This window comes from Dryobates pubescens, chromosome 15 (genome assembly GCF_014839835.1).
Source record: "Dryobates pubescens isolate bDryPub1 chromosome 15, bDryPub1.pri, whole genome shotgun sequence".
Classification (NCBI taxonomy): Eukaryota; Metazoa; Chordata; class Aves; order Piciformes; family Picidae; genus Dryobates; species Dryobates pubescens.
Window position 1 is genome coordinate 634,642 of NC_071626.1, and position 21,917 is coordinate 656,558.

At 55.4% G+C, this 21,917-nt stretch overlaps 1 protein-coding gene across 1 annotated transcript in view; it reads left to right on the top strand.

The window, feature by feature from the left end:
• The window catches only part of FGD6 (FYVE, RhoGEF and PH domain containing 6), a 60,560-nt gene that overhangs the window by 17,864 nt on the left and 20,779 nt on the right, over nt 1–21,917 (top strand). Inside the window, exons 3-5 of the mRNA XM_054167762.1 lie at nt 10,732–10,879; nt 13,858–13,925; nt 14,025–14,055. Coding sequence (XP_054023737.1) covers nt 10,732–10,879; nt 13,858–13,925; nt 14,025–14,055 — 247 coding nt within the window. The remainder of the gene's footprint in view (nt 1–10,731; nt 10,880–13,857; nt 13,926–14,024; nt 14,056–21,917) is intronic.

Genomic DNA, 21,917 nt, shown 5'->3' on the forward strand with positions numbered 1-21,917 from the left:
GCTTCCAAACACTTCTGCTGGGGCTGGGAAGCACAAAAACATCTTAAGTGTTGAAGGTGTTCTGTAGCAAACTCCTCCTGGCCTTTGTATTGAGCTGTAGTGAAAGAGGTCATCACAGGCAGTGATAGGACCAGGAGCAGATTCAGACTGGATGTGAGGAAGAAGCTCTTCCCCAGGAGGGTGGTGAGAGCCTGGCACAGGCTGCCCAGGGAGGTGGTGGAAGCCTCCTGCCTGGAGGTGTTTGCAGCCAGGCTGGAGGTGGCTGTGAGCAGCCTGCTGTGGTGTGAGGTGTCCCTGCCCATGGCAGGGGGTTGGGGCTGGCTGAGCCTTGGGGTCCCTTCCAAGCCTGACAGCTCTGTGATCCCATGGAAGCAGAGGCCAGGCAGGGGGTCTGGATTTCATCAGCTGCTTAAGGATGATGGTGTGTTAGTGCCTGATCTGAAGGGGACAGGTTCCCTTTCCTCCAGCAGCTCTCTGCCAGCCTGGCTCTGGGCACCCTCCCTTGTTCCTCAGTCTCTGTTCCAGCAGCTGCCCCTGAGGTTTCAGTGCAGCAGCTTTGGGAAGGAGCTGTGTAGTTTGCCTATCAGGCTTCCTGATCTTGGTCCTGTGTTACCCCTGCCTTGCTTTGTGTGTTCTGCTGCTTTGAGCCTCCTCCTCCCCTCCCTACCCCACTTTCTCACGTTGCTTATGCAGCTGGCAGGCTCCTGCCAGCTCCCAGGGCTTGTCAGCAAGGAGTGAGTCAGATGATTCAGATCTCTTTTTCCCCAGCCCTGCCAGGCTGATTGCAGAGCCTGTCTGGCAGTCCTGGCTCTGGAGCTCGGGACAGGGCATGGACAAAGCAGGCATAGGGAATTTGCTGGCTTCTTACAGCTTCACACATTGCATTGGCCTGGAAGGGAGCCTCCAAGGGCATCCTGTCCACCCCCTGCAGGCAGCAGGGACAGCTCCAGCTGGAGCAGGCTGCCCAGGGACACAGCCAGGCTGATCCTGAATGTCCCCAGGGATGGAGCCTCAGCCCCCTCCCTGGGCAGCCTGTGCCAGTGTCTCCCCAGCCTCCCTGTGCAGAGCTTCCTCCTGATGTCCAACCTACCTCTGCCCTGCTCCAGTTCCAAACCATTGCCCCTGGGCCTATTCCCACAGCCCCTTCTCAGCAGTCCCTCCCCAGCTGCCTGCAGCTCCCCTGCAGACACTGAAATGCAGCTCTGAGGTCTCCCTGGAGCCTTCCCTTCTCCAGGCTGAGCAGCCCCAACTCTTGGCAGCACTGATTTTCTGCCACAAGGACTTTGGGAAGGAATTGGTTGCAGGCAGATGGTGGAACCCTCCTGCTGGAGGCTGCATTGATGCTCTTGGAGCTCCTTCTCTTTCCTGAGGGTCCAGTCAAGCCCCTGGAATTCCTCTGTGTGGTGGTGTGGAGTTGCTTTCCTGCTGCTGGGGCAGTGTGTGAAGCTACATGAAAGGCTCAGGGTGATTTATTTTCCCCTTGCCCAGGAAAGCACATGGGCTGCTGTGGGGTTTCTTTTCCTTCCTTGCAAGCAGGCACACAAGGCAGTGTCACCAGGCCTTGCTCTTCCTGTAACAGGAGGAGCTTTCCTTCATGTGGAGGTGGCTTGCAGCCACACAGCTTTGCAGTCTGCTGAGTATCACAGGGTCAGCCAGGCTGGAAGAGACCTCCAAGATCATCAGGTCCAGCTGATCACCCAACCCTAACTCATCAACCAGACCCTGGCACCAAGTGCCTCACCCAGGCTCTTCTTAGACACCTCCAGGGACATCAACCCCACCACCTCCCTGGGCAGCCCAGCCCAAGGGGCAATCTCTCTTTCTGGGAAGGACTTCTTCCTCACCTTCAGCCTAAACCTCCCCTGGCACAGCTTGAGACTGTGTCCTCTTGTTCTGGTGCTGGGTGCCTGGGAGAAGAGACCAACCCCCACCTGGCTCCAATCTCCCTTCAGGTAGCTGTAGACAACAAGAAGGTCTCCCCTGAGCCTCCTCTTCTCCAGGCTCCAACCCCAGCTCCCTCAGCCTCTCCTCCCAGGGCTGTGCCCCAGACCCCTCCCCAGCTTTGTTGCCCTTCTCTGGACACCTTCCAGCAGCTCAACCTCTTTCCTAACCTGAGGAGCCCAGAACTGGACACAGGACTCAAGGTGTGGCCTGAGCAGTGCAGTGTCCAGGGGCACAATGACCTCCCTGCTCCTGCTGGCCACACTGTTCCTGATGCAGGCCAGGATGCCATTGGCCTTCTTGGCCCCCTGGGCACACTGCAGGCTCATGTTCAGCCTACCATCCACCAGCACCCCCAGGTCCCTCTCTGCCTGGCTGCTTTCAGCCACTCTGACCCCAGCCTGTAGCTCTGCCTGGGGTTGCTGTGGCCAGTGTGCAGCACCTGGCACTTGGATGTGTTCACTCTCCTGCCCCTGGGCTCTGCCCATCTGCCCAGCCTGTCGAGGTGCCTCTGCAGAGCTCTCCTACCCCCTGACAGCTCAACTCCTGCCCCCCTGGTGCCCGAGGGTGGTGTGGGGGAGCCTGGAGCCAGCCCCCTGCGTCCTGTGGTACTTCCTGCCCCTGCTTGTGGCAAGCAGGAGCCCAGCCTCCCACACCTTCAGAAATCCATCCCCAAAGCTTCAGCTGGCTTTTGCCCCCTCTTTTATTCCATGGGTTGTTCCTCTCCCCCCCAGCTGTGGCAGTCTTTGTGTTTCCTTTTCCTTAAGATGGGAGCAGCTTAGTTGTGTGCTGGGCGCCGGCTCTCAGCCTCTCTCCCCCAGCTCCGGCCCGTGCTGGAGGCACCACGTTTCTGGGAGAGCTCTGAAACAGAGGCCTGGCTCTGTTTGCTGAGCCTGGGCTTGCTGTGGTGAGTGTGGAAACATCCCAGGCATGTGTGTGTGTTGATACTGAGCTGCCCAGGAGCTGAGGAACTGTCCACACAGCCTCACCGAAGGGCCCCGCGGGCAGCCCTGGGGCACCGCTGCCGCTGCTGTTTGCAAACCCCAGCTGAAGATGGAGATCATCTGAGGGCTGTTTGCACCTTCCTTTAGACCAAGCCTTCCAAACCCAGGCTCCAGGGTCTGTGCATGGTGGTGCTGGTCCCAGGGGGACTGCCAGGGTGGATTGCCCGGGGCAGAGGTGTGCAGCCTTGGGGGAGTGTGAAGCACAGCTGGCAAAGGCCTGCCTTGGCTTTGGGGGCTTTTTTGCCATGGGAAGTCAGACCTGTTTTGCTTCTTGTTGAGCAAATCAATAAGGCTTGGCCTGAGGATAACAGGAGCTGGACTGCATGCTGCTGGCTGCAGGCACTGGGCTGGCTTGGTTGCAGCAGGTCAGGTGCTGCTGCTCGCAGCATGCTCAGCCGAGTGCAGGAGGCACGATCCCGCAGGCTAAAGGTGGTGGCAGCTCCCAGCAGTGTTTGTGCTATCTTCCTTGCCCAGAAACCCCAGGGGTGAGCAGGGAGCAGCAGAGGTGAAGGCTGGCACAAAGAGGGCAGTCTGTGGCGTTTCTCTTGGTAGGAGCAGGCTGGGAGCATGCCCCCTGCAGCCAGCTCTGTGCCCACGGGGCAGCAGCCAGCTTGCGAGGCACAGGCGGCTCTCAACCGAGCTGCACGTCAAGCAGGTGGTCCTGAGCTGCTCTTCTGCCAGTGAATGACCATCCCAGAGCCCCTGACTTCCTGTGAGAGCCTGAGCTGCTGCTGCTGCTGCACACAGTGCAGCTGGGACTGCACTGGGACTGATGGTGAGAGCTGATTCTGCTCACCTGCAGCACTGTGTCTGCCTCTGGGGCTCCCAACGCAAGGACACAGGAGCAGGTCCAAGAGGAGGCCACAAAGATGATCAGAGGACTGGAGAGCCTCTGCTGTGGGGACAGGCTGAGGGAGCTGGGCTTGTTCAGCCTGGAGAAGAGAAGGCTCCAGGGAGAGCTGTGGGGCCAGGCTTGCAGGAGTTGGGGGTTTGGGCCTGGAGGAGAGGAGGTCTTGGAGAGGTCTTTTAGCGGCTCTCAAGTACCTGAAGCTCCAAGAAAGCTGGAGGGGGACTCTTGACAACAGGAAGAGGGGCAGTGGTTTCAAGCTAGACAAGAGCAGACTGGGGTTGGACATTGTGAAGTTCTTTATGAGGATGCTGAGACACTGGAATGGGCTGTTCAGGGAGGCCCCATCCCTGGAGGCATTGGAGGTCAGGCTTGGTGGGGCTCTGAGCAGCCTGCTCTAGCTGGAGGTGTCCCTGCTGACTGCAGGGGGTCGGACTAGCTGCCCTTTGGGGGTCCCTTGCAACCCTCTGCATTCTGTCACTCCATGATGCTGGTTTCATTCCTGAGGTCTTCAAAGTGCATTTTGCAGACGTGACCTGCCCTGTCCAAACCCCTTGCCTGGGGCTCAGCTGGGTGCAGCTTGTGCCTGTGCTCTGGCTGTGATTCAGGAGGGCATTCCAGTTCCCAAGGGTGTTCCTGCAGCGCCCTGAGCAGCCCAGAGAGAGCACAGCACAACACTCACAGGTGATGCAAACAGCCAGGGATTCACTGGTGCTGTTTGTGCTGCTCTTTGTGGCCCTTTGTCTATGGCATGACTGCCCCAGAGCTCTGTTCCGTTCCTTGGCCACCTCACCTCTGGAGGGGGAGCACACAAAATCCATTGGTGAATCCCCACAGGTCCAGGCAGTCTTGAAAACCATCAGTCAAGTGAGGTGGTGAAGAAGTGCCTGGCATGGCCCTTAGCATCAGACCAGTAACAGCTCCTGCACTGTTGCCCTGGGGGGTGGTTGTCAGTCCTAGGAACACGCAGAACTCGCTGCAGTGATGGAGCTGTGCCTGCAGACAGGCAGCTGGCACGAGTCTAGTGCTCTCCTGTGTGAGAGGACACCTTGGCACTGAGAAGGCCTTTTTTGGCAGAGGCTGGAGCCCAGCAGCTTGGCTGCAGTCAGGCAACCAGGGCTCAGTGCTGGCAGCCAGGGTGGTGCTGCCAGTCGCAGGGGTGCCCACCAGCCCTCCTCACACTCTCCACCACTGCCTCTGGAGGACAGGCAGAGCTCAGCTCCAGCTCCTTCCAGCTGTGTCTGTCACTGGAGCAGGGGGAGCCCAGAGAAGGTGCAGCAGTAACTCAGGTAAGACAGACACCTGCTCCAGGCTGCTTTTGCTTCCCATTTGCTGTGCCTCGAGGAGAAAGGAGAAGCAGGGGGGCATGAAGAGGAGGATGAGGGATGGAATTCTCTGTCTATGATGGTAGGCTGTCACCTTTGTGCAGTGTCTGGAGTTGCAGTGATGAGGTGAAGGCAATGTGTTAGGGCCCAGGGGCATCTGGAGTGATGTGAAGTTCATCTCTTCCAGTCTGCTTTGCAGAAGTGCTGGGGTTGGCTTCCCCAGGGTGGCTGAGGAGCTGAGGCATTGCCACAGCATGCAAGTACCTTCCTTGGTGCCCTTGCTCAGCTTGCTGGGCACTGAGCCTGTGGTGTGTTTGCTTTGACACCCTTGCAGGAGCTCACTGGTGACCTTGGTTAGTGGTCACTGTGACCTTTGTGGAGCAGATGGTGCTGGGGTGGACTCGATGACCTCCAAGGTCTTTTCCAGCCTGGTTTATTCTGTTCCATTCCATTCCCAGGTGTGGTTGCATTCAGACCTGCTACCCTGGTTGCAGTCAGTAAGCATTAGGTAAAGACAGCCTTAACTAAGCAGTATTAAACTAAAGCAGAAGGAAGCTCACTGAGCAGCTCCAAGCAATTACTAACCAAGCAACAATTTCATTTTCACTTTGGCTTCCCTAGAGCATCCTCAGCTGTTTGGAGCATCCAGATCACAGCTTCCAAACGTGTTTGGGGGCTTAACTTGAGTCCTGTATTCACACCCCTTCTTTCTGCCTTGGAAGAGAGGTTCTGGATGTGGGTAGAAAAGAACCTTTTTGGTTGGTTTGGTTTTGGTTTGGTTTTCTTTCCCCTCCCTTTAAGTCTTTTGCCCTTGAGGTTCCCCAGAAGCCTGCAGCCAGGCTCCATGGAGGGTCTGGGGCAGTGAGCTGTTGCAATGTGAGGTGCTGTGGAACAGCAGAACTGCTTTGGCAGCTCTGGTCTCCACCGTGGGCTGGTAGGTCTGAAAGAGCCCCAGCTGAAGATGCCTCAGTTGTGGAAATTCACCTTGAGACCTGCAAGGGGAGAGGCAGCAGCAGGAGCTTTGCCTCTCTGGAGGAAGGCCAGGTGCAGGCAGCTGCAGAAGGGTTGCTGTGGAGGGGCTGTGAAGTGTAACAGCACAGAAAGGATCTGGGGTGCAATGTTCTAGCAGGGTCTGCCTGCTGGCTCTCTGTGTGTGTTGCAGCTGAGTGGCAACCCCAGCTCGTGGCAGTTTGTAGGGAAGGCTTCCTTGGAAAGGAAGCAAGCACCAGCAGAGAAGCCCACAGTGAAAGCCTGCAGGAGGGGCCAAGAGAGGATGAGATGCTGGGAGACTGCTCCAAAGCACAGAGAAAGCACACCCCTTTCAAAAGAGCAAAAGGCTGGGAGAAGGATTCAGCAGAGCTGTGTGCAAGGTTCTGTCCAGCTGCCATCCCTGGGTGGTGCTGAGTGCTTACTGGAAGGAGAAGAACCACCTGCAAGCAGTGAGGATCAGGAGGCCACGGTGTGCAGGGCAGCAGCAGGGTGAATCTCTCCTAACAAGCCCTGGGGAGCTGTGGGAGCTTGCCCCTGAGTAGCTGTGGTGATGCTGTGGTAAGGAGCCATGACCCAGTCCAGTGTGCTGCACACTGCCTGCTGCTGGGGCACTGCAGGGCACAGAGGCTCTGCCCTTCACCTCAGCCCTTCACCTCAGCCCAGCTGCAGATCCTCTCTGCCTTCTGAGGTAATTGGGGAATGAGAGAAATGTTAATTGTAGCTTCAGGCCGTGGTGTCCTGTGCCGTGTCTGAACCGCCAGTGCCTGAAAAGGAAGCCTCAGGTGTACTGGAAGCTTCTCCAGCAGCAGAGCTGAGCCTGTCTGAGCTGGCCTTGGCCAGCTCTGCAGACAATGAGAGAGGTTTATGCTGATTAGGATTTGTTTTTTCTGGCTCTAATGGCTTGCTGCCTGCCTGTGGGACAGGCTGGGAGCTGGGGCTGTTCAGCATGGGCAAGAGAAGGCTCCAGGCAGACCTCAGAGCAGCCTTCCAGGACCTGAAGGGGGCTACAGGAAAGCTGGGGAGGGACTTGTGACAAGGGCTGGGAGAGACAGGAGGAGAGACAATGGCTTTGAGCTGGGAGAAGGGGAGATTGAGACTGGAGATGAGGAAGAGATTCTGCACAGTGAGGCTGGGGAGACTCTGGCACAGGCTGCCCCGGGAGGCTGTGGGTGTCCCTCCCTGGAGGTGTTCACAGCCTGGGCTGGTGGGAGGTGTCCCTGCCCACGGCAGGGGGCTGGAGCTGGATGAGCTTTAAGCTCCCTTCCAACCCAACCCATTCATGAATCTGTTCCATGAAAGCTTTTGCAGTTCAGCTTGCTGTCTGCCTCCGCAGGCCTGGCAAGCTTTGTGTCACTGATGGCTTGCTGCTGCCTCACAGAGTACGGCAGAGTCCCTGGCTCATCCCGTGAGCTGCTCCTCCTGAGGCAGAGGAAGGATCCCTTTGCTTTGTGTCAAGTGAAAAAGCCCCAGGGCTATCTTTAGAGCACTTGCTCCCAAGATAGGGCCAGCAGGGTGAGCTGGCAGGGATGGTGTCTCACATGACTGATAATGCAGAAGTTTCCCGTGGTGGTGCTGTGGGTAGGACAAGCATCGTGCTGAAGAGGGGACAGGGGAGAGGCAGTTCACAGCAGCCCCACAGCACCTCTCAGAAGAGCTGCTTAAAAATAACCACTGCTGCCTGCCTGGTGCTGGGCAAAAGGGGAACTGAGAAGGTGGTAGGAAAGATGCTGCTTGGTTTGGGGTTTGCTACCACCTCCAGACTCACAGAAAGGCTGCAGGGGATTCACTCTGTCCGGAGAGAGCTTGCAGAGAGCTGCACAGACACTGACACAGATGGCTGCAGAGGCAGAAGTACAGAGAGTGAACAGCAGCTAGGAAGCTGCTGTCTGTTTGCACAGGGGGAGGTGCAAGGAGGGCCAGGTGCCTGAGAAAGCTGCACTCCTCCAGCTCCAAGCCATTGTCCCTCGTCCTGGCACTCCCAGCCCTTGTCACAAGTCCCTCCCCAGCTCTCCTGGAGCCCTTCAGGTGCTGCCAGGCTGCTCTGAGGTCTCCCCAGAGCCTTCTCTTCTCCAGGCTGAGCAACACCAACTCTGCCAGCCTGTGCCCATAGCAGAGGTCCTGCAGCCCTCTGCTCATCTTTGTGGCCTCTGGCCCTGCTCCAGCAGCTCCATGGAAGTGCAGAAGGCTTCCAGCCTGCTGCTGGGGCTGCTCCTGAGCAGAGCTGCTGTGCTGCCGTGCTGGAGCTCCCGGAGGCTCCACGGGAGCCACCTCTGCTGCACTCCAGCTCCGTGGCCGCTCTCTTCCTGCTCTGTTGATCACTTCCAAGCTGCCCCAGACTTGTGTCTCTCTGCCCCCCCGTGGTTGCAGCCTTGGCTCAGGGTCCCGTTTGAAGTCAGTGATGAGCTTGCACTCTCCTTCCTCCCCCCCCATTCAGCTGTGGGATACAGTAGCTGCCTGGGTGTTTCCTGAGCCCTTCCTGCGCTGCCTGCACAGGAGGAAGCTATTTTAATCCTTTCTACGTCTCCAGGGCTGACCCAGAGCTGGCTGCAGGCCAACTGGTCTAAGCATTTTCTATTTTTGATCAGCATTTGTGGGTTGTTTTGTTTGGCTTTGGCCTGTTGACGTTTTTGAGCATTGAACAGTCAACATCTTGCTGCTGAGGATGCTGCCAGAGCATCCCCACACAGCTGGTGCTGCCTGCTCTGCTCTTCAGGCCACGGGCAGCTCTGAGCCATGGGAGCCAGGCTGGGAGGTTCTCTCTGGCAGCTGTCACAGCTGGAAGTGCCCAGCCTGAAGAGCTGCCCTCCATCCATCCCTGCTCCCCTGTGCCCCAGTGTTAGAGAAGATCATAACCTCTGCTTGTGCCGGAAGGCAGAGGGCAGCTGTACAGAATCACAGCACTGCTGGGGTTGGAAAAGCTCTCTGAGGTGGTCCAGTCCAGCCAGCAACCCTCCACCACCATGGCCACACACTTCTTGAGCAGCTCCAGGGATGGGGACTCCACCACCTCCCAGTGGAGAAGTGTGTGGCCCTGGCAGATGCTGGGTGTTGATCAGCACAGTGAGAGCTCTGCAGGCTGCAGCAGCCTGAGGAGCAGGGCTCCAGGACTTGCTTGCTGTTGGCAGGGTGGATGATGGCTTTTGGTTCACCTCCTATAAGCCTGTGGCATCCCAGCAGCTTTCTGCAGGCCTTGAACACAGGTTGTGGCTCTTTAGCCACAGCTCCAGTGTGAGTGCAATTACCTGCTTAATAAGGGGCAATAATTATGAGCTAATTATCCATTTATTAATGGATTATCGACTTATCCATATTTTAAGGATTAAAAAGTGAGAGCCCAGGGATTTGCTGTGTTTGTGTGGCTCCAGCAAAACTTCAGGCCCTGTTCAGTCTCTGTTTTCTTCTTTGCCTTTCCCTACCCCCAGTTTAATCTCCTCCTGGCAGTGCATTTCTGGAGGCTCCTGCAGTTGTCAAGCCCAGCTGGAGGAAGGAGCCTGCATGCCTGCCTTGGGCAGCCTCTGTGCTGCACAGCCAGCTGAGGCTCATGGGAGGAGAGCTCTGTGGTCATTGCCCAGCAGCACAGCAAGGGTAGCTCTGGCAGCTGTGAGAGGTCTGTCCCTGGGGGCTGGGAGGTTTTAATCACAACAGATCCTGCTTGCTTGTTTTTGAGAAGAGTTCCTGGGTGGAATGGTTATGAAACTGCCAGCCCTGGTGCAGTTGGTTGCTGCATGCATTGAAGAACATCCCTCTGTGTATCCATGCCCCTGGAAGCTCAGAGAGCCCCAGGCTGGAGCAAGTCCCTGTGCAGTGGGACAGAGGCAAGCAGGGCAGCTCTGCTCTTTGCTCATCCTCCTGGCACACAGCAGTCAGGGAGTGGATTCACCAAGCTTTGCTGGCAGGCAGACCCTGCTGGACAGGAGGCACTGTGCCTTTTGGGTGCTGTCAGGGAGCAAGAGCAGCACAGGCAAAGCATGGCACAGCCAGGAGCTCTCTGTAGGAGCTCTCATTGTCATCTTCAGACTGCCCACTGCTGCTTTCACTGCCTCTGATGCCAGCTAAACCATTTGCTGTGGACTAAACCAGAAGGCTACTTGCATAGAGTGTGCTGAGTTGCATCCAGCTCTGGGGCCATCACCACAGGAAGGACATGGACCTGGTGGAGAGGGTCCAGAGGAGGCCATGAAGATGGTCAGAGGGCTGGAGCTCCTCTGCTGTGGGGACTGGGGGTGTTCAGCCTGGAGAAGAGAAGGCTCCAGGGAGACCTAACAGCAGCCTGCCAGTCCCTGCAGGGGCCACAAGAAGGCTGCAGAGGGACTGTTCCCAAGGGCCTGCAGGGACAGGCCCAGAGGCAATGGTTTGAGATGAGAGCAGAGCAGATTGAGGTTGGATGTGAGGAACAAGTTCTGCAGCAGGAGGCTGCTGGAACACTGCAGCAGGTTGCCCAGGGAGGTGGTTGAGGCTCCAGCCCTGGAGATATTCAAGGTGAGGCTGGAGAGGGCTCTGAGCAGGCTGCTCTGGTGCAGGATGCCCCTGCTGAGTGCAGGGGGTTGGACTGGATGAGCTGTGGAGGTCCCCTCCAACCCAGGCCTTTCTGGGGTTCTGTTCATTGACTCCAGTTTAATTGTAGGTGCCTAGAAGAACACCATGATCATCCTGGTGTGGTGATGGGAGACCTTCAGTCAGATGAAGAGGACATCATGAACAGTTCTGATGAAGATGATGACACAAATTCTGACTCCAGCAAAGGGGAGCCTGACCCCCCAGATGACAAACAGGTATTGGGTGACCTCTGTCTTCTCAAGCTCTTCCTCACTCTTGCCCTCTCTTGTGGGTTGTACCCTGGTGGCAGATCTCCAACCAAAAGGCTTTCAGTCAGTATGACTTCATCCAGTCCTTGTCATCATCCTGGTTGCTGAGTGGGGTTTTTTTCCTAGGACTTAGTTTCAGTATCTGTACCTTGGCCTGAGAGCAACTGAGAGGGGAAGGCAAAAATCCCCCACTCCCTTGCACTGAGCAGCCGAAGCCAGCCTTTTCCTGGGCAGCCTTGGGGAAGCCCAGGGAGGGGGGCAGGGGAAGTTTGCAAGGTCTGAGGAGTTCCTTGTGAAGGATCTCTTGGGGCCTGCAGATTTGGCTGGAGGGACTCATTTGGGGCCTTGGCCACACAGCAGAGCTGTGTCGCAGTCAGGGCTGCAGTGCAGACAAGCCTCCTGCACCGCAGGCCCTGCGTGCTGGCCTGCCACGCGGGCAGCAGATGTCTGCACCAGTTCCTCATTCTTCCCTTCCAATGGCAGGGAACACCAAGGGCTCAACCTCTCCTGAAGCATCTAGGTGACACAATTCACTCCTCTGGTGGTGAGGAGACACCATCAGAGTGCATGGGAGAGAGCTGTTTGGGGGTGCAGAGACGGCTCCGTGGCCCCGGCAGCAGTGCAAGCCATGCTTGACTTGGGGCTTAGTCTAACCTTCTGCTACCTTCTGTGAGTGCCAGCTTGCAAGGATATCCCCTCTTTTAATCTTATTCTCCTTCAAAGGAGAAGCAGGAAGACAGCACTAGCTGCTCAGAATGAAGTGAGGTTCAGGAGGTCCTATGCCTCTCCTTGAGGACACCAACTCTGTTGCGTTGCGTCCTGGCCCCAGCCTGCCCACGTCCTGAGGACTCTGCTCAGCAGCACTCCTGGCAGCTGTTTCCTTTGATAGGAGCTCTGTTTGCTTCCTTTCCTTAAAGGGATGAGTATTTTTGACTAGAACAAAGAGCAGTGAGACTTTCAGTGCTGGAAGAGAAGGCCTGATCACGGTGGTGTCAGACCTGAATGTCACTTAACCAAAGCTTCTGAGAGGAGAGAGGCAAACCCTTGTTCTGTGGAGCTAAGCGGGACTGCACCTGCATGAAGCAAACTTACCTTGCCTGCCTCTAGCAATGCCCTCACCCTTCCTCAGCAGTGCCTTACAGGGAGGCATCACCCTCCCAGAGCTGCTTGGGCAGCTTTCCTGCAGCAGTTCAGTGCTTGCTGAGTACATCTGCCCCTTGGCTGCTGCCCGCAGCACGCCTGGCTGGTGGCTGGGCATTAGCACCCAGCGCCCTGGCAGGGAGAGCAGCTGCAGGGGAGGGGGCAGCAGCTGCAGGGGAGGGGGCAGCAGCCCATTCTCTGCAGCAGTCAGCAGCTGGGCTTGGGTTTCACAGTCACAGAATGTCAGGGGCTGGAAGGGACCTCAAAAGCTCATCCTGTCCCTGCCAGAGCAGGATCACTCAGGGCAGATCACACAGGAACACATCCAGGCAGGTCTTGGTTAGCTCCAGAGAGGGAGGCTCCACAGCCCCCCTGGGCAGCCTGCTCCAGGGCTCTGTCACCCTCACAGGGAAAGAATTCTTCCTCTTGTTCACATGGAACTTGTATGTGCTGCCCACCAGCATCTGGCTGTTTGGATGCTTTTCATCTGCTGGAGGTGTGACAGGGTTCCTTCCCCGTGCCAGGCCTGGTTTGTGCCCTCCAGTTCTGCCCCTGCAGGCTCCTCCTCACACAGACACCTAGGCCCAAAGCATCTTGGGCTGAGCAAATGCAAAATGAGACCTTTTCCAGTGACAGCTGGCATGTGGAAAGTCTTCCAGGTGGGCTTGAAAGCAGGCTGTGATGTTTCATTTTGGCATGGGTTAGCTGTAGCATCATCCTCTCAAAGTACTAATTTTCATCTCATCTGCAACTGTGACACCTCCAGTGGTGGCAGCTACCTTGCTCTGCATAATTGGGTTCCTTGGGAAGTCAGTTTTCTCAGGAGCCTGCCAGCTGTGCTCTCTGGAGAGCTGCAGGGCCCTGCCTGAGCCTGCCTGACCCTCACTGGGTAGATCCATGGGGGGTAGTTTGGATTAAGCTCAACGTTAGAAGCCAAATGGCAGCTGTGTGCAGCTGTCTGTGTAGCAGGTGAGGTGAACTCTGGCTTCTGCATGGAGGTGATGCTGAACAGGCAGGCAGAAATTAATGTTCATCTGGGGAGTTGGTGCTGTCAATTAAATTGTCAATTAATGGAGCAAGCCAGAAGTGGGGAGATGCAGGTTGGATGTGAGGAAGAAGCTCTTCCCCAGGAGGGTGGTGAGAGCCTGGCACAGGCTGCCCAGGGAGGTGGTGGAAGCCTCCTGCCTGGAGGTGTCTGCAGCCAGGCTGGAGGTGGCTGTGAGCAACCTGCTGTGGTGTGAGGTGTCCCTGCCCATGGCAGGGGGTTGGGACTGGCTGAGCCTTGGGGTCTCTGCCAGCCCTGCCAGCTCTGTGATTCTGAATTCAACTGGCAAAATTCTATTGGCTGTTCACATTTTCAGTATGAGCTGTGACTGTGATACAGATTGCAGCTCTTGAGCCTGGTGACACAGCCCTGCAGCTGTGTAGCCTGTTAGTGTATTGACCATGCTGTGCATAACCTATGAGTGTATGGAAATAGATAGATGTAATGTGTAACCTAGGACTGTCACTGGCCCCAGGGCCTGCAGCCCTTGAGGCTTGGTTGTACCTTCCAAGGAGAAGGAAAACTCCAGACCAGTCTTGCCCACAGGGTTTGTGCCCCAAAGGTTCCTCTGTACAGTGCCACCAGCATCAGCTTGCCTAAAGCAGAGAGGGGCTCAGGTTGGAGGGGAGAGAGCTGCTTGTCTCACAGCTCCTGACAAGCCAGCAGCTTTCAAAGCAGTACAGACCAAGAGAGAGAGCTGTGGAGCAGTGACTCTGGACTCTCAGCAGGTGCTGAGTCTAACAGATCATTCTATTTGCAGGGTAAGGCAGCTGGAAAGAAGACAAAGGTTTACCACATTGCCAAGGAGATCATGAGCTCAGAGAAAGTGTAAGTGTGGGTGCTGAACTGAGCAGCCTCTCAGCTGCTTTTTGACTTGGGCAACTCAAATGTAACTCTTTGCTTTCTCTTCTTGCCTTCTCCTGATAGGTTTGTGGATGTGCTCAAGCTCTTACACATTGTAAGTACCCCACCCCCCCGTGCCAAGGTGACCTTTCTCCTTCTCTTTGCTTAAGCTGGGCCAGTTCTGTGCTTAGGATTGGTTGTAATGTGACTTCCCCCCTGCTCTGTTGATGTATTGAAGACACTGAAGTTATCTATGCAGCAGAGTTTCAGATCTGATGTGATGGCTTCCTGTTGTGGTGGTTCCTTCACTGATTAATGTTGCCAGTGGAAGGTAAATTAATTTCTGTCAATCAGCATCAGGTTGATGAAGCCAGCCTGTGCCCCAGCAACTGAAATGCAATCTCTGCTTAGAGGAACTTGAAGTGCTGGGGGGATGGGGAAGGAGGGGAGGCAGGAGTAACCCACCTTTAGCAATTCACACATTCTTTGGGTAATTGAACTAATTAGCCTTAATTATGCTGCCAGAGTGCTGGGTGCCTCTTTTTGCAGGCCTCAGTGCTTTGGCAGATGCTTTGCTTTCCAGGAGCAGCTGTGGCTGTAGCACCTCTGCAGCAGGGGCTGGCTCTGGGCTTGTGCAGAGCACTCATCTGTGGAACATGCTCTGCTGGGGTGAAGGCTTTAGCTCTCTCTAGCTCTCCCCTGTGTGTTTTCTCCCCAGCTGTAAGTGAGGTGTGCTTGTGCCATGCTGCTGAGTGCAGCTGAGTGGTTTGTGCTCTCCTTGGGCAGTGGAAGTGGTGATGGTGCAAGCAGATCATAGAATGGGCTGGGCTGGAAGGCACCTCCAGAGCTCACCCAGTCCAACCCCTGCAGTCAGCAGGGACATCCCCAACTAGATCAGGTTGCCCAGGGCCTCATTGAGCCACACCTTGAATGTCTCCAGGGAAGGAGCCTCAACCACCTCCCTGGGCAACCTGTGCCAGGGCTCCACCACCTTATTCCTCACATCCAATCTAAATCTGCTCTTCTCCAGCTTAGAGCCATTGCCCCTGGTCCTGTCACTGCAGGCCTTTGCAAACAATCTCCATCCTATTTGTAGCCCCTTCAGTACTTACAAAGTTGCTCTGAGGTCTCCCTGGAGCCTTCTCTTCTCCAGGCTGAACACCCCCAGCTCCCTCAGCCTGTCCCCATAGCACAGAGCTGCTCCAAGCCCCTGAGCATTCCAATGGCCTCCTCTGGACCCTCTCCATCAGGTCCAGGTCCTTCCTGTGCTGAGGGCTCCAGAGCTGCACACAGTACTCCAGGTGAGGTCTCAGCAGAGCAGTGTGGCAGATGCATTGCTCTGCCCTGCCCTCTGGAGAAGCAAATTCTCTGGAAGAGGAAACAAAGGCTCTCAGGGATGACTGGAGCCAGCCCTGTGATGACAGAGCTCTTTCAGGAAGCACAAACCTCCCCACACCACTTGCTGCTTTCTCTTTTGCCTTCCATTGCACCGAACCACTTTGGCATAACTTCTGTGTCAGGCTGTGCTCTTTTGCCCATAGTAAAGATCTGACTGGTGAGGAGAAGCTCCATTACACCTTCTGAACCACCTCTTAGTTGTATTCCAAAGAGTAAATCGTGGAACCATGGAATTGTTTGGGTTGGAAAAGCTCTCTAAGATCACCCAGTCCAACCAGCAGCCCAACCCCACCATGGCCCCCAGTGCCATGGCCACAGGTTCCTTGGACCTCTCTGGGCATGGAGACTCCACCACCTCCCTGGGCAGCCTGTGAGTAATAAATTACTCTTTGAGTAATAAAATACTCAACATTTAGTGACTAATTCCTTTGGCAGTGATCTGACTTTAACAGTGTTCTCCTCAGTCTCTTGCCATGCAGCTCATGGCTCTTAGTACAGGCAGGGAATGGCAGTGCTGTTGAGAGAAGAAGGCTGTTAATTGTTACTGCTTAGAGCATTTGAAGTGGAGTCTGAAGCAGGTGAGAAGGTGGGAATGTGACTGCAAAGTGGCTACAAGCAGCACTGGATTTTTGGTAGCATTTTTTCCTTCTCTGATGACTGAGTCAGGCCAGGTGGAGCAGCTCTCCCAGGCCCCCAGGGTGCCAACCATCTCACTTGGTAAGTGCAGCTGCCTGAGTGCTCCTGTGGGAGACAGCACACAAGAGCTGTCTGCAAAAAGCTCAGCACTTGGGGACACTTCTGCAGTGGGAGCTAAGCTTGGTCATAACTGAGATAAGGCACTCAGCTGGCCTTGCACACTCACTCTCAAGCATCTGTGCTGAGTGGGCTGCTTGAGCAGGGGGATCAAATGGAGTCTTGAGCTCTCTGTAGTTCTGTAACTGCTGTGATGCTCCTTGAGAGGACAAGATGCCAGTAGAAGGCCACTAGGAAATCCTGACAGCAAAGCAGCTTAAATCCAACCACCTCATCTGTGTGCATCTCTGGGGGGTGGGTCATGCACGGCCTGCAGAGGGTACCAAAGGCTTGAGGGGATGTGGAGAGTGCTGCTTCTAACCTAAGGGCACTTGCTGAAAAGAGAAGGGGGGGGGGAAGAGCTCTGAAGTGGATGCAGCAGGTAAGCAGGGGCAGCAAGCTTGGCTGAACTGCTTTGTGCCCCCAAAGCAGCTGGTTTTCCTGGAGGAGGAGTAAGGCAGGATCCGTGCCCTTTGCACTTCCCAACTCTTTGGGGATGATTTGCTTGGCAGGAGTGAGAGGAGCCTGCTAAGGGGGAGCTGCCCTGGCCTTTCTGCTGGCTTTGCTTTTGTCCACTTGTGTTCCCAGTTGTGGTTTTGCCAGCCCCCACCACTCTGTTCTGCCATCCCTTGGGCTCTCACTCCCCCCTTGCTGCTGTGGTATGAGCAGTGAGGCTTCTGTTGCAGCAGCGGAGCTTGCTCTGGGGGATGGCTTCTTCCACTGCAGGGCTTAGAGCCTAACTCTGTGCTGTGTGAGCAAAGAAAAGCTTAGGCCTGAGGGCTTTTGCCTGATCCTTTCCATCAGCACTTCTGACTTAGATCCCTGTTCTGTCCTTGTTAGGACTCTGAGAGTAAGTAGGAGGGTGTCAGGAGGCACCTCCGCCTTTCCTGCAGCCACAAGATCAGCTTCTCACTGGAGAAGGCAGGCAAGAGGTCGAACGTCTTTCCTCTTGTCTGTTGTGTGCCCTTCCAGAGCCACAGGGTGAGAGATCCTAGTTTCTTGTTTTCATTTTCAGAAGGCAGCTGCAAGGTGGTAGAGTTTAATGCATCTGTACCAATGTAGGGTTTGCACATGTTGTGACCAAGAAAAGAGCAGCACAGCATTCACAGTGGGTTTGGAAAGGGAGCTGATGTGCAGAGTGTGGAATGAAACAGCTGTGGGGTTTGGAGCAAAGGAAATCCTGACCTCTGATCCTGGCTGAAAACTGCCCTGTCAAAAGTTCTCTCAACCTCCAGCTCCTCTTCTTCATCCTCAGCATTGGACCTGTCTGGATGTGTCAGTAAATGTGTAGCCTGTGGGCAGTGCTTTGGCACTGCTGATTGAGGCACTGGATGAGGAACTGCAGCTGCAGCTTCGCGGTGAGCAGGCTAATGAAATAGCTTTGGTTTGGAAGGAAATCCTGCTCTGCTGCCCAGCCTCTTCCTTGCAATAACATTCTGGGCACCTGCCACACTCCCAGGATTGGTGGCTGGGGGAAATGAACCAGCTGATACTGCTGGAGACCCAGAGATGATTTTACTACCTGAGAGCAAGGTCGTGGAACTGCTTGGCAGAAGCAGCCTCAAGTGTTTGAAAACTGGCAGGGTCTGCACTTCCTCTCAGCCAGAGCTCAACAGCTGGTGGGCAGCAGTCACAATCTGGTTGTGCTGTGAATCAGGTAGGGATGACAGCTTCTGGAGCTGCATGCACAGCATCACAGAGCTGCCTGCCTGGAGCAGACCTTAAGATCAAGTCCAACCATAACCTAACATCTCCCTGTACACGACTCTCAGACCACATCCCTCAGCACCTCATCCAAACATGGGGATGGGGACTCCACCACCTCCCTGGGCAGCCTGTGGCCGTTCCTAGCAGCTGTGTGTCACATACAGCAGCCTGGCTGGTCCCCAGAGGGTGGACTGTGCTCCCCTTCCCTCCTCCTGCCCGTAGGATGTGTGACTGTGTTCCTTGGAAGGAGTCCAAGCACAAGCACACGTTTCCCTGGAATGAAAGTGCTGTGTGAGCTGTCTGCAGGTGTATTTAGCTGGGAGTTGTACCTCAGAGGAAGGGATTATGGCTTCTTTTTGTGCTTTGCCAAAGGTATGTTCTAGGAGGAGTGATCCAAGATGAATACTGGCTGAAGGCTTGGGGTGAAATCCATGACCACGTTTAGAGCAGGTTGTTCCTTCTCCTCCAGTCACACTTGCAAGGGGCTTGGGTTTGAAAATGATCTTCCTTCAGCTGCTAGGAGGTGCACTTCACCCAGGCAGCAGCTGGCCAAGGGTCCCACTGCTCCATGCCTGTTTTGCTTTACAGCTGAACTTGTCCCTTTGCTCCTTAGGCTGAGAGAGAGCAGGTTGCTTAGCTGTGCTCTGGGAATCCTGCCGTGGAAAGAGCCGAGAGGGAGTGTGAGTCAGGAGGGGAAGTGCGTGGGCTGCTGGCAGATGATTCACAATGGGATCAGAATCCTTGCAGAGATTGTGGCCCTTTGCTTGTTTAAGGGGGAGTGGGAGGAAACAAGCAGGGATGGTGGTGTCCTCCCCAGGTATTGTTTAGGAGCAGCACAGCTCCAGGGGGAGCAAATAAAATCTGTACCACCCTGAACACCTTCAAGGTGGGAATGGCTTTTATCAAGCAGTAAGCAGAGAGCTGCCATGGATCCTAGGATGGCTCAGCGTGGAAGGGAGCTCAGAGCTCATCTCCTCCAACCTCCCCTCCATGCCCAGGGACACCTCTCAACTAGACTCCAGGCAGGGAATGCATACCAGGAGATTCCCCTCCACAAAGCATCATTAAGTGTCTGAAAAATACAAGTGGTGAACTGCTCTGGAAAAATCACAGCAGCTAGGCAAGAGGAGAAGCACATTAGATGTTGATCAGAAAGACAGCTGATTGCCTGGGCAATAAAAGGTGCCCTCAGCAGGGTGATTATTACTGGACCATAAGATGGTATAGAGCTAGAATCTGTAGACCAGCACTTCAGGAAGTGTAGAGCAGCCTCCCCTGCTTCTGAAGGGAGAGATGATCTTGCTAAGGAGCTGGGATGATTCAGTAGAACTAGCAAAAATCCTTAGTTTTCTGTCCTGTGCATGGGAAAGCTTTGCCTGGACTTGCCAATGGTTTATTCCAGTGAAATAAGCAAGTTTGGGGTTTGTTTAAGGAGTTCAGGTGGCAAGGCTCCTTTGGAATCAGTCCCTGTAAAGGGCTGCTGCTGGGTCGCTGGAGCGCCTCAGGCTGAGTCATTTCCAGGACATCTCAGGTGCTTGGCTTTGAACAGCCGGATGGAAGCAGTGCTCTTCAGCAGCTGGCAGTGTGAGATGTGGAGAGGTTAGTAATCTGCATCTGCAGCTACCTGCAGCCATCAGGGCAACGGCTGTGTCACTGGCCACAGCCACTCTGGTTTTGGTTAGCAGTGAGCAGTTCTAGAAGGAATTGGCTCTGGTGCAGATCTGCTCTGAAGCCATTCGCTTGCTTGCACCCAAAGCTGTCCTTCTCTGGATGCCTTCCAGCCTTTGGAGTGAAACTTCTGCTTTCAAAGCTGGCATCTTCTATGCTTGGTAGCTGCAGCAGAGCTGTCCTGTGCTCTGTGCTGGAGATGGAACTGTTGCTTTCCCAGGAGGCCAGGTGTGAGCACTCTGAGCTGCAGCCCTGCTGCGGGAGTTTGGCCTCCCCTGCTCCCCGGGCAAGTGCTCTGGGCCTCCAGCTCCTGGCTGCATCTCCAGATGAGCTTGGCATGACAATCACTTCACACCCACTGCCAGGTTAAAAATAAGCTGGGATCTGGTGACAAAATGGCAAATGCATTGTACTGCTTCTGCGGGGAAGGCTCGATAATCACAGAGGGGAAGCAACCCAGGCTGGAGTGTAGCCCTTCGGCTGCTCAGCAGCCTGCCTTGCATCATTTGAAGGCCCAGCCTTATCTTTCTGCCCTGTTTCCTCTCTGCAGGGCTTCCTCCCCTGTGGGGCTGATGAAACAAAGTTTGGGTTGGATGTTTTAATGATAGAGCCTTTCATGGCATGATCCAAAGCCTCCTCAGGCTGATGGACTTTGGATCAAGCTGGTCGAGAAAGCCCCAGTCTGTAGCTGGAAAACATCCTGCAGGCTCTCTGCATGCTCTCTCTAGAAGTCAAGTAAACGTTCTGCACTGCAAATGGCATTCCTGGCTTATCTGCTGCCGCTTAAACCTGACTGCCTGCTCCCCCCCGGGTGCTCTGGCCAGGGGAAGCCTGGGCTGGTGATTGCCCCGCAGGCAAAGCTGCTGCCCTTTGGGTCTCAATTCTCCTTCCCTGCCGCGGCCGAGCGCACAGTGTGGTGTGTGTGCATCTGCCCTGGGGGAGAGGAGGATGCTACCACAACACCAGGATCCATTCTGCACGAAGCTCGCCGGAGTGCCTGGCTGGAGCCTGGGCCCTTGTGATTCCCTCTATCATTCCAGTGTTGAGCAATGCCCTGGGGTCAGGAAAGCCCATCAGATGCAGCTGGTAGTTAACCCGTGTGTCGCTAGCCTGCACGGAGGATGTAAACCAGAGCATTTCCATATGAATGAGGCCATCTGTTCTGTAACTCCCTTCTCTTTAGTTCGCAGCCCTCCCCCCCGGCAGCCAGCGCCCCTCCAGCGCCTCGCAGTTCCTTGTCGGCGCTGCCCGGTCGTCGCCTTCGTGACCCGGAGGGTCACCGAGCAAGAAAGTGTCTGGAGCTCAGGCTGCCCAGAGCTGATGTAATGAGGAGAGAGGGCAGGGGGAAAAGTTGAAGCTAAAGTGTGAGAAACCCTCCATAATGCCAGATGCTGGAGTGAGGAGGTGGAGCTAGGCAGACCTGTAGTAGTGGAGCTGGGGAGGGAGAAAGGAAGCTTCACTTACCCATTGTGGGCTTTCCAACCTACAGCTTTCCCAAGGCAGCTGTGCACCCCCTGCACACTCACAACAGAGCTCAGCATTTGGCTTTGGAACAGGTTCTGGGTCGCTTTGGTCTTTTGTTGTTCTCCAGGATACGTCTAGATTGTGGCTGTGCTGCCAGCTTCAGATCACAGGCTCAAAGAGAGCTGTTCCAAGCTGTTCCACTGCTGCCCTCACTCAGTGTAGAGGCCTCCAGCTCGTTTGCTTTGCTGCTCTGCCAGTTCACACAGTGTTGGCTTTCAAGGGAAATGCTGAATTCCTCAGCTGCTTCTCAAGAGTCTGTTTGCTTGTGCTCAGGAGAATACCTGAGCTCAACACGGGTACAATCCATGCAGAGCTGTGTGGCTAAGGCTTCAACTCTGCAGGGTTTGGAGAGGAGCAGTAAGCCTCAGCTCTGTGCTGTTGGGAGCTGCTTGTAGCATAAAAATACTCTAGGAGGCTCCTTCAAGTGCAGAACTGCTGTAAGAAGATGCTTTGAATGTCAGCAGGGCTTGACTCCCCCTGTGCGGTGTTGGGAAGCACCAATGTTGGTTTTGATCACCATCAGCATCTGAAATCTCAAGGTTCCCATCTGTTGCCACAACATCTCTCTGCCAGGGGGCACTTCTCCTGTCTGTGGAAGAGCTGCTACTACAATGAGTAATCTTTGTGGCCATACTTTTTGTCCAAGAGCCACAGCTTCCAAAAGGATATTTCTGGATGACCTGTAAAACCCAGTATGGTTTTCAGATAAGGTCACAGAATGGGTTGGGTTGGAAGGATCCTTAAAGTTCACCCAGCTCCAACCCCCTGCCATGGGCAGGGACCCCTCCCACCAGCCCAGGCTGCTCAGGGCCTCATCCAGCCTGGCCATGAACACCCCCAGGCAGGGGGCAGCCACAGCCTTCCTGGGCAGCCTGTGCCAGAGTCTCC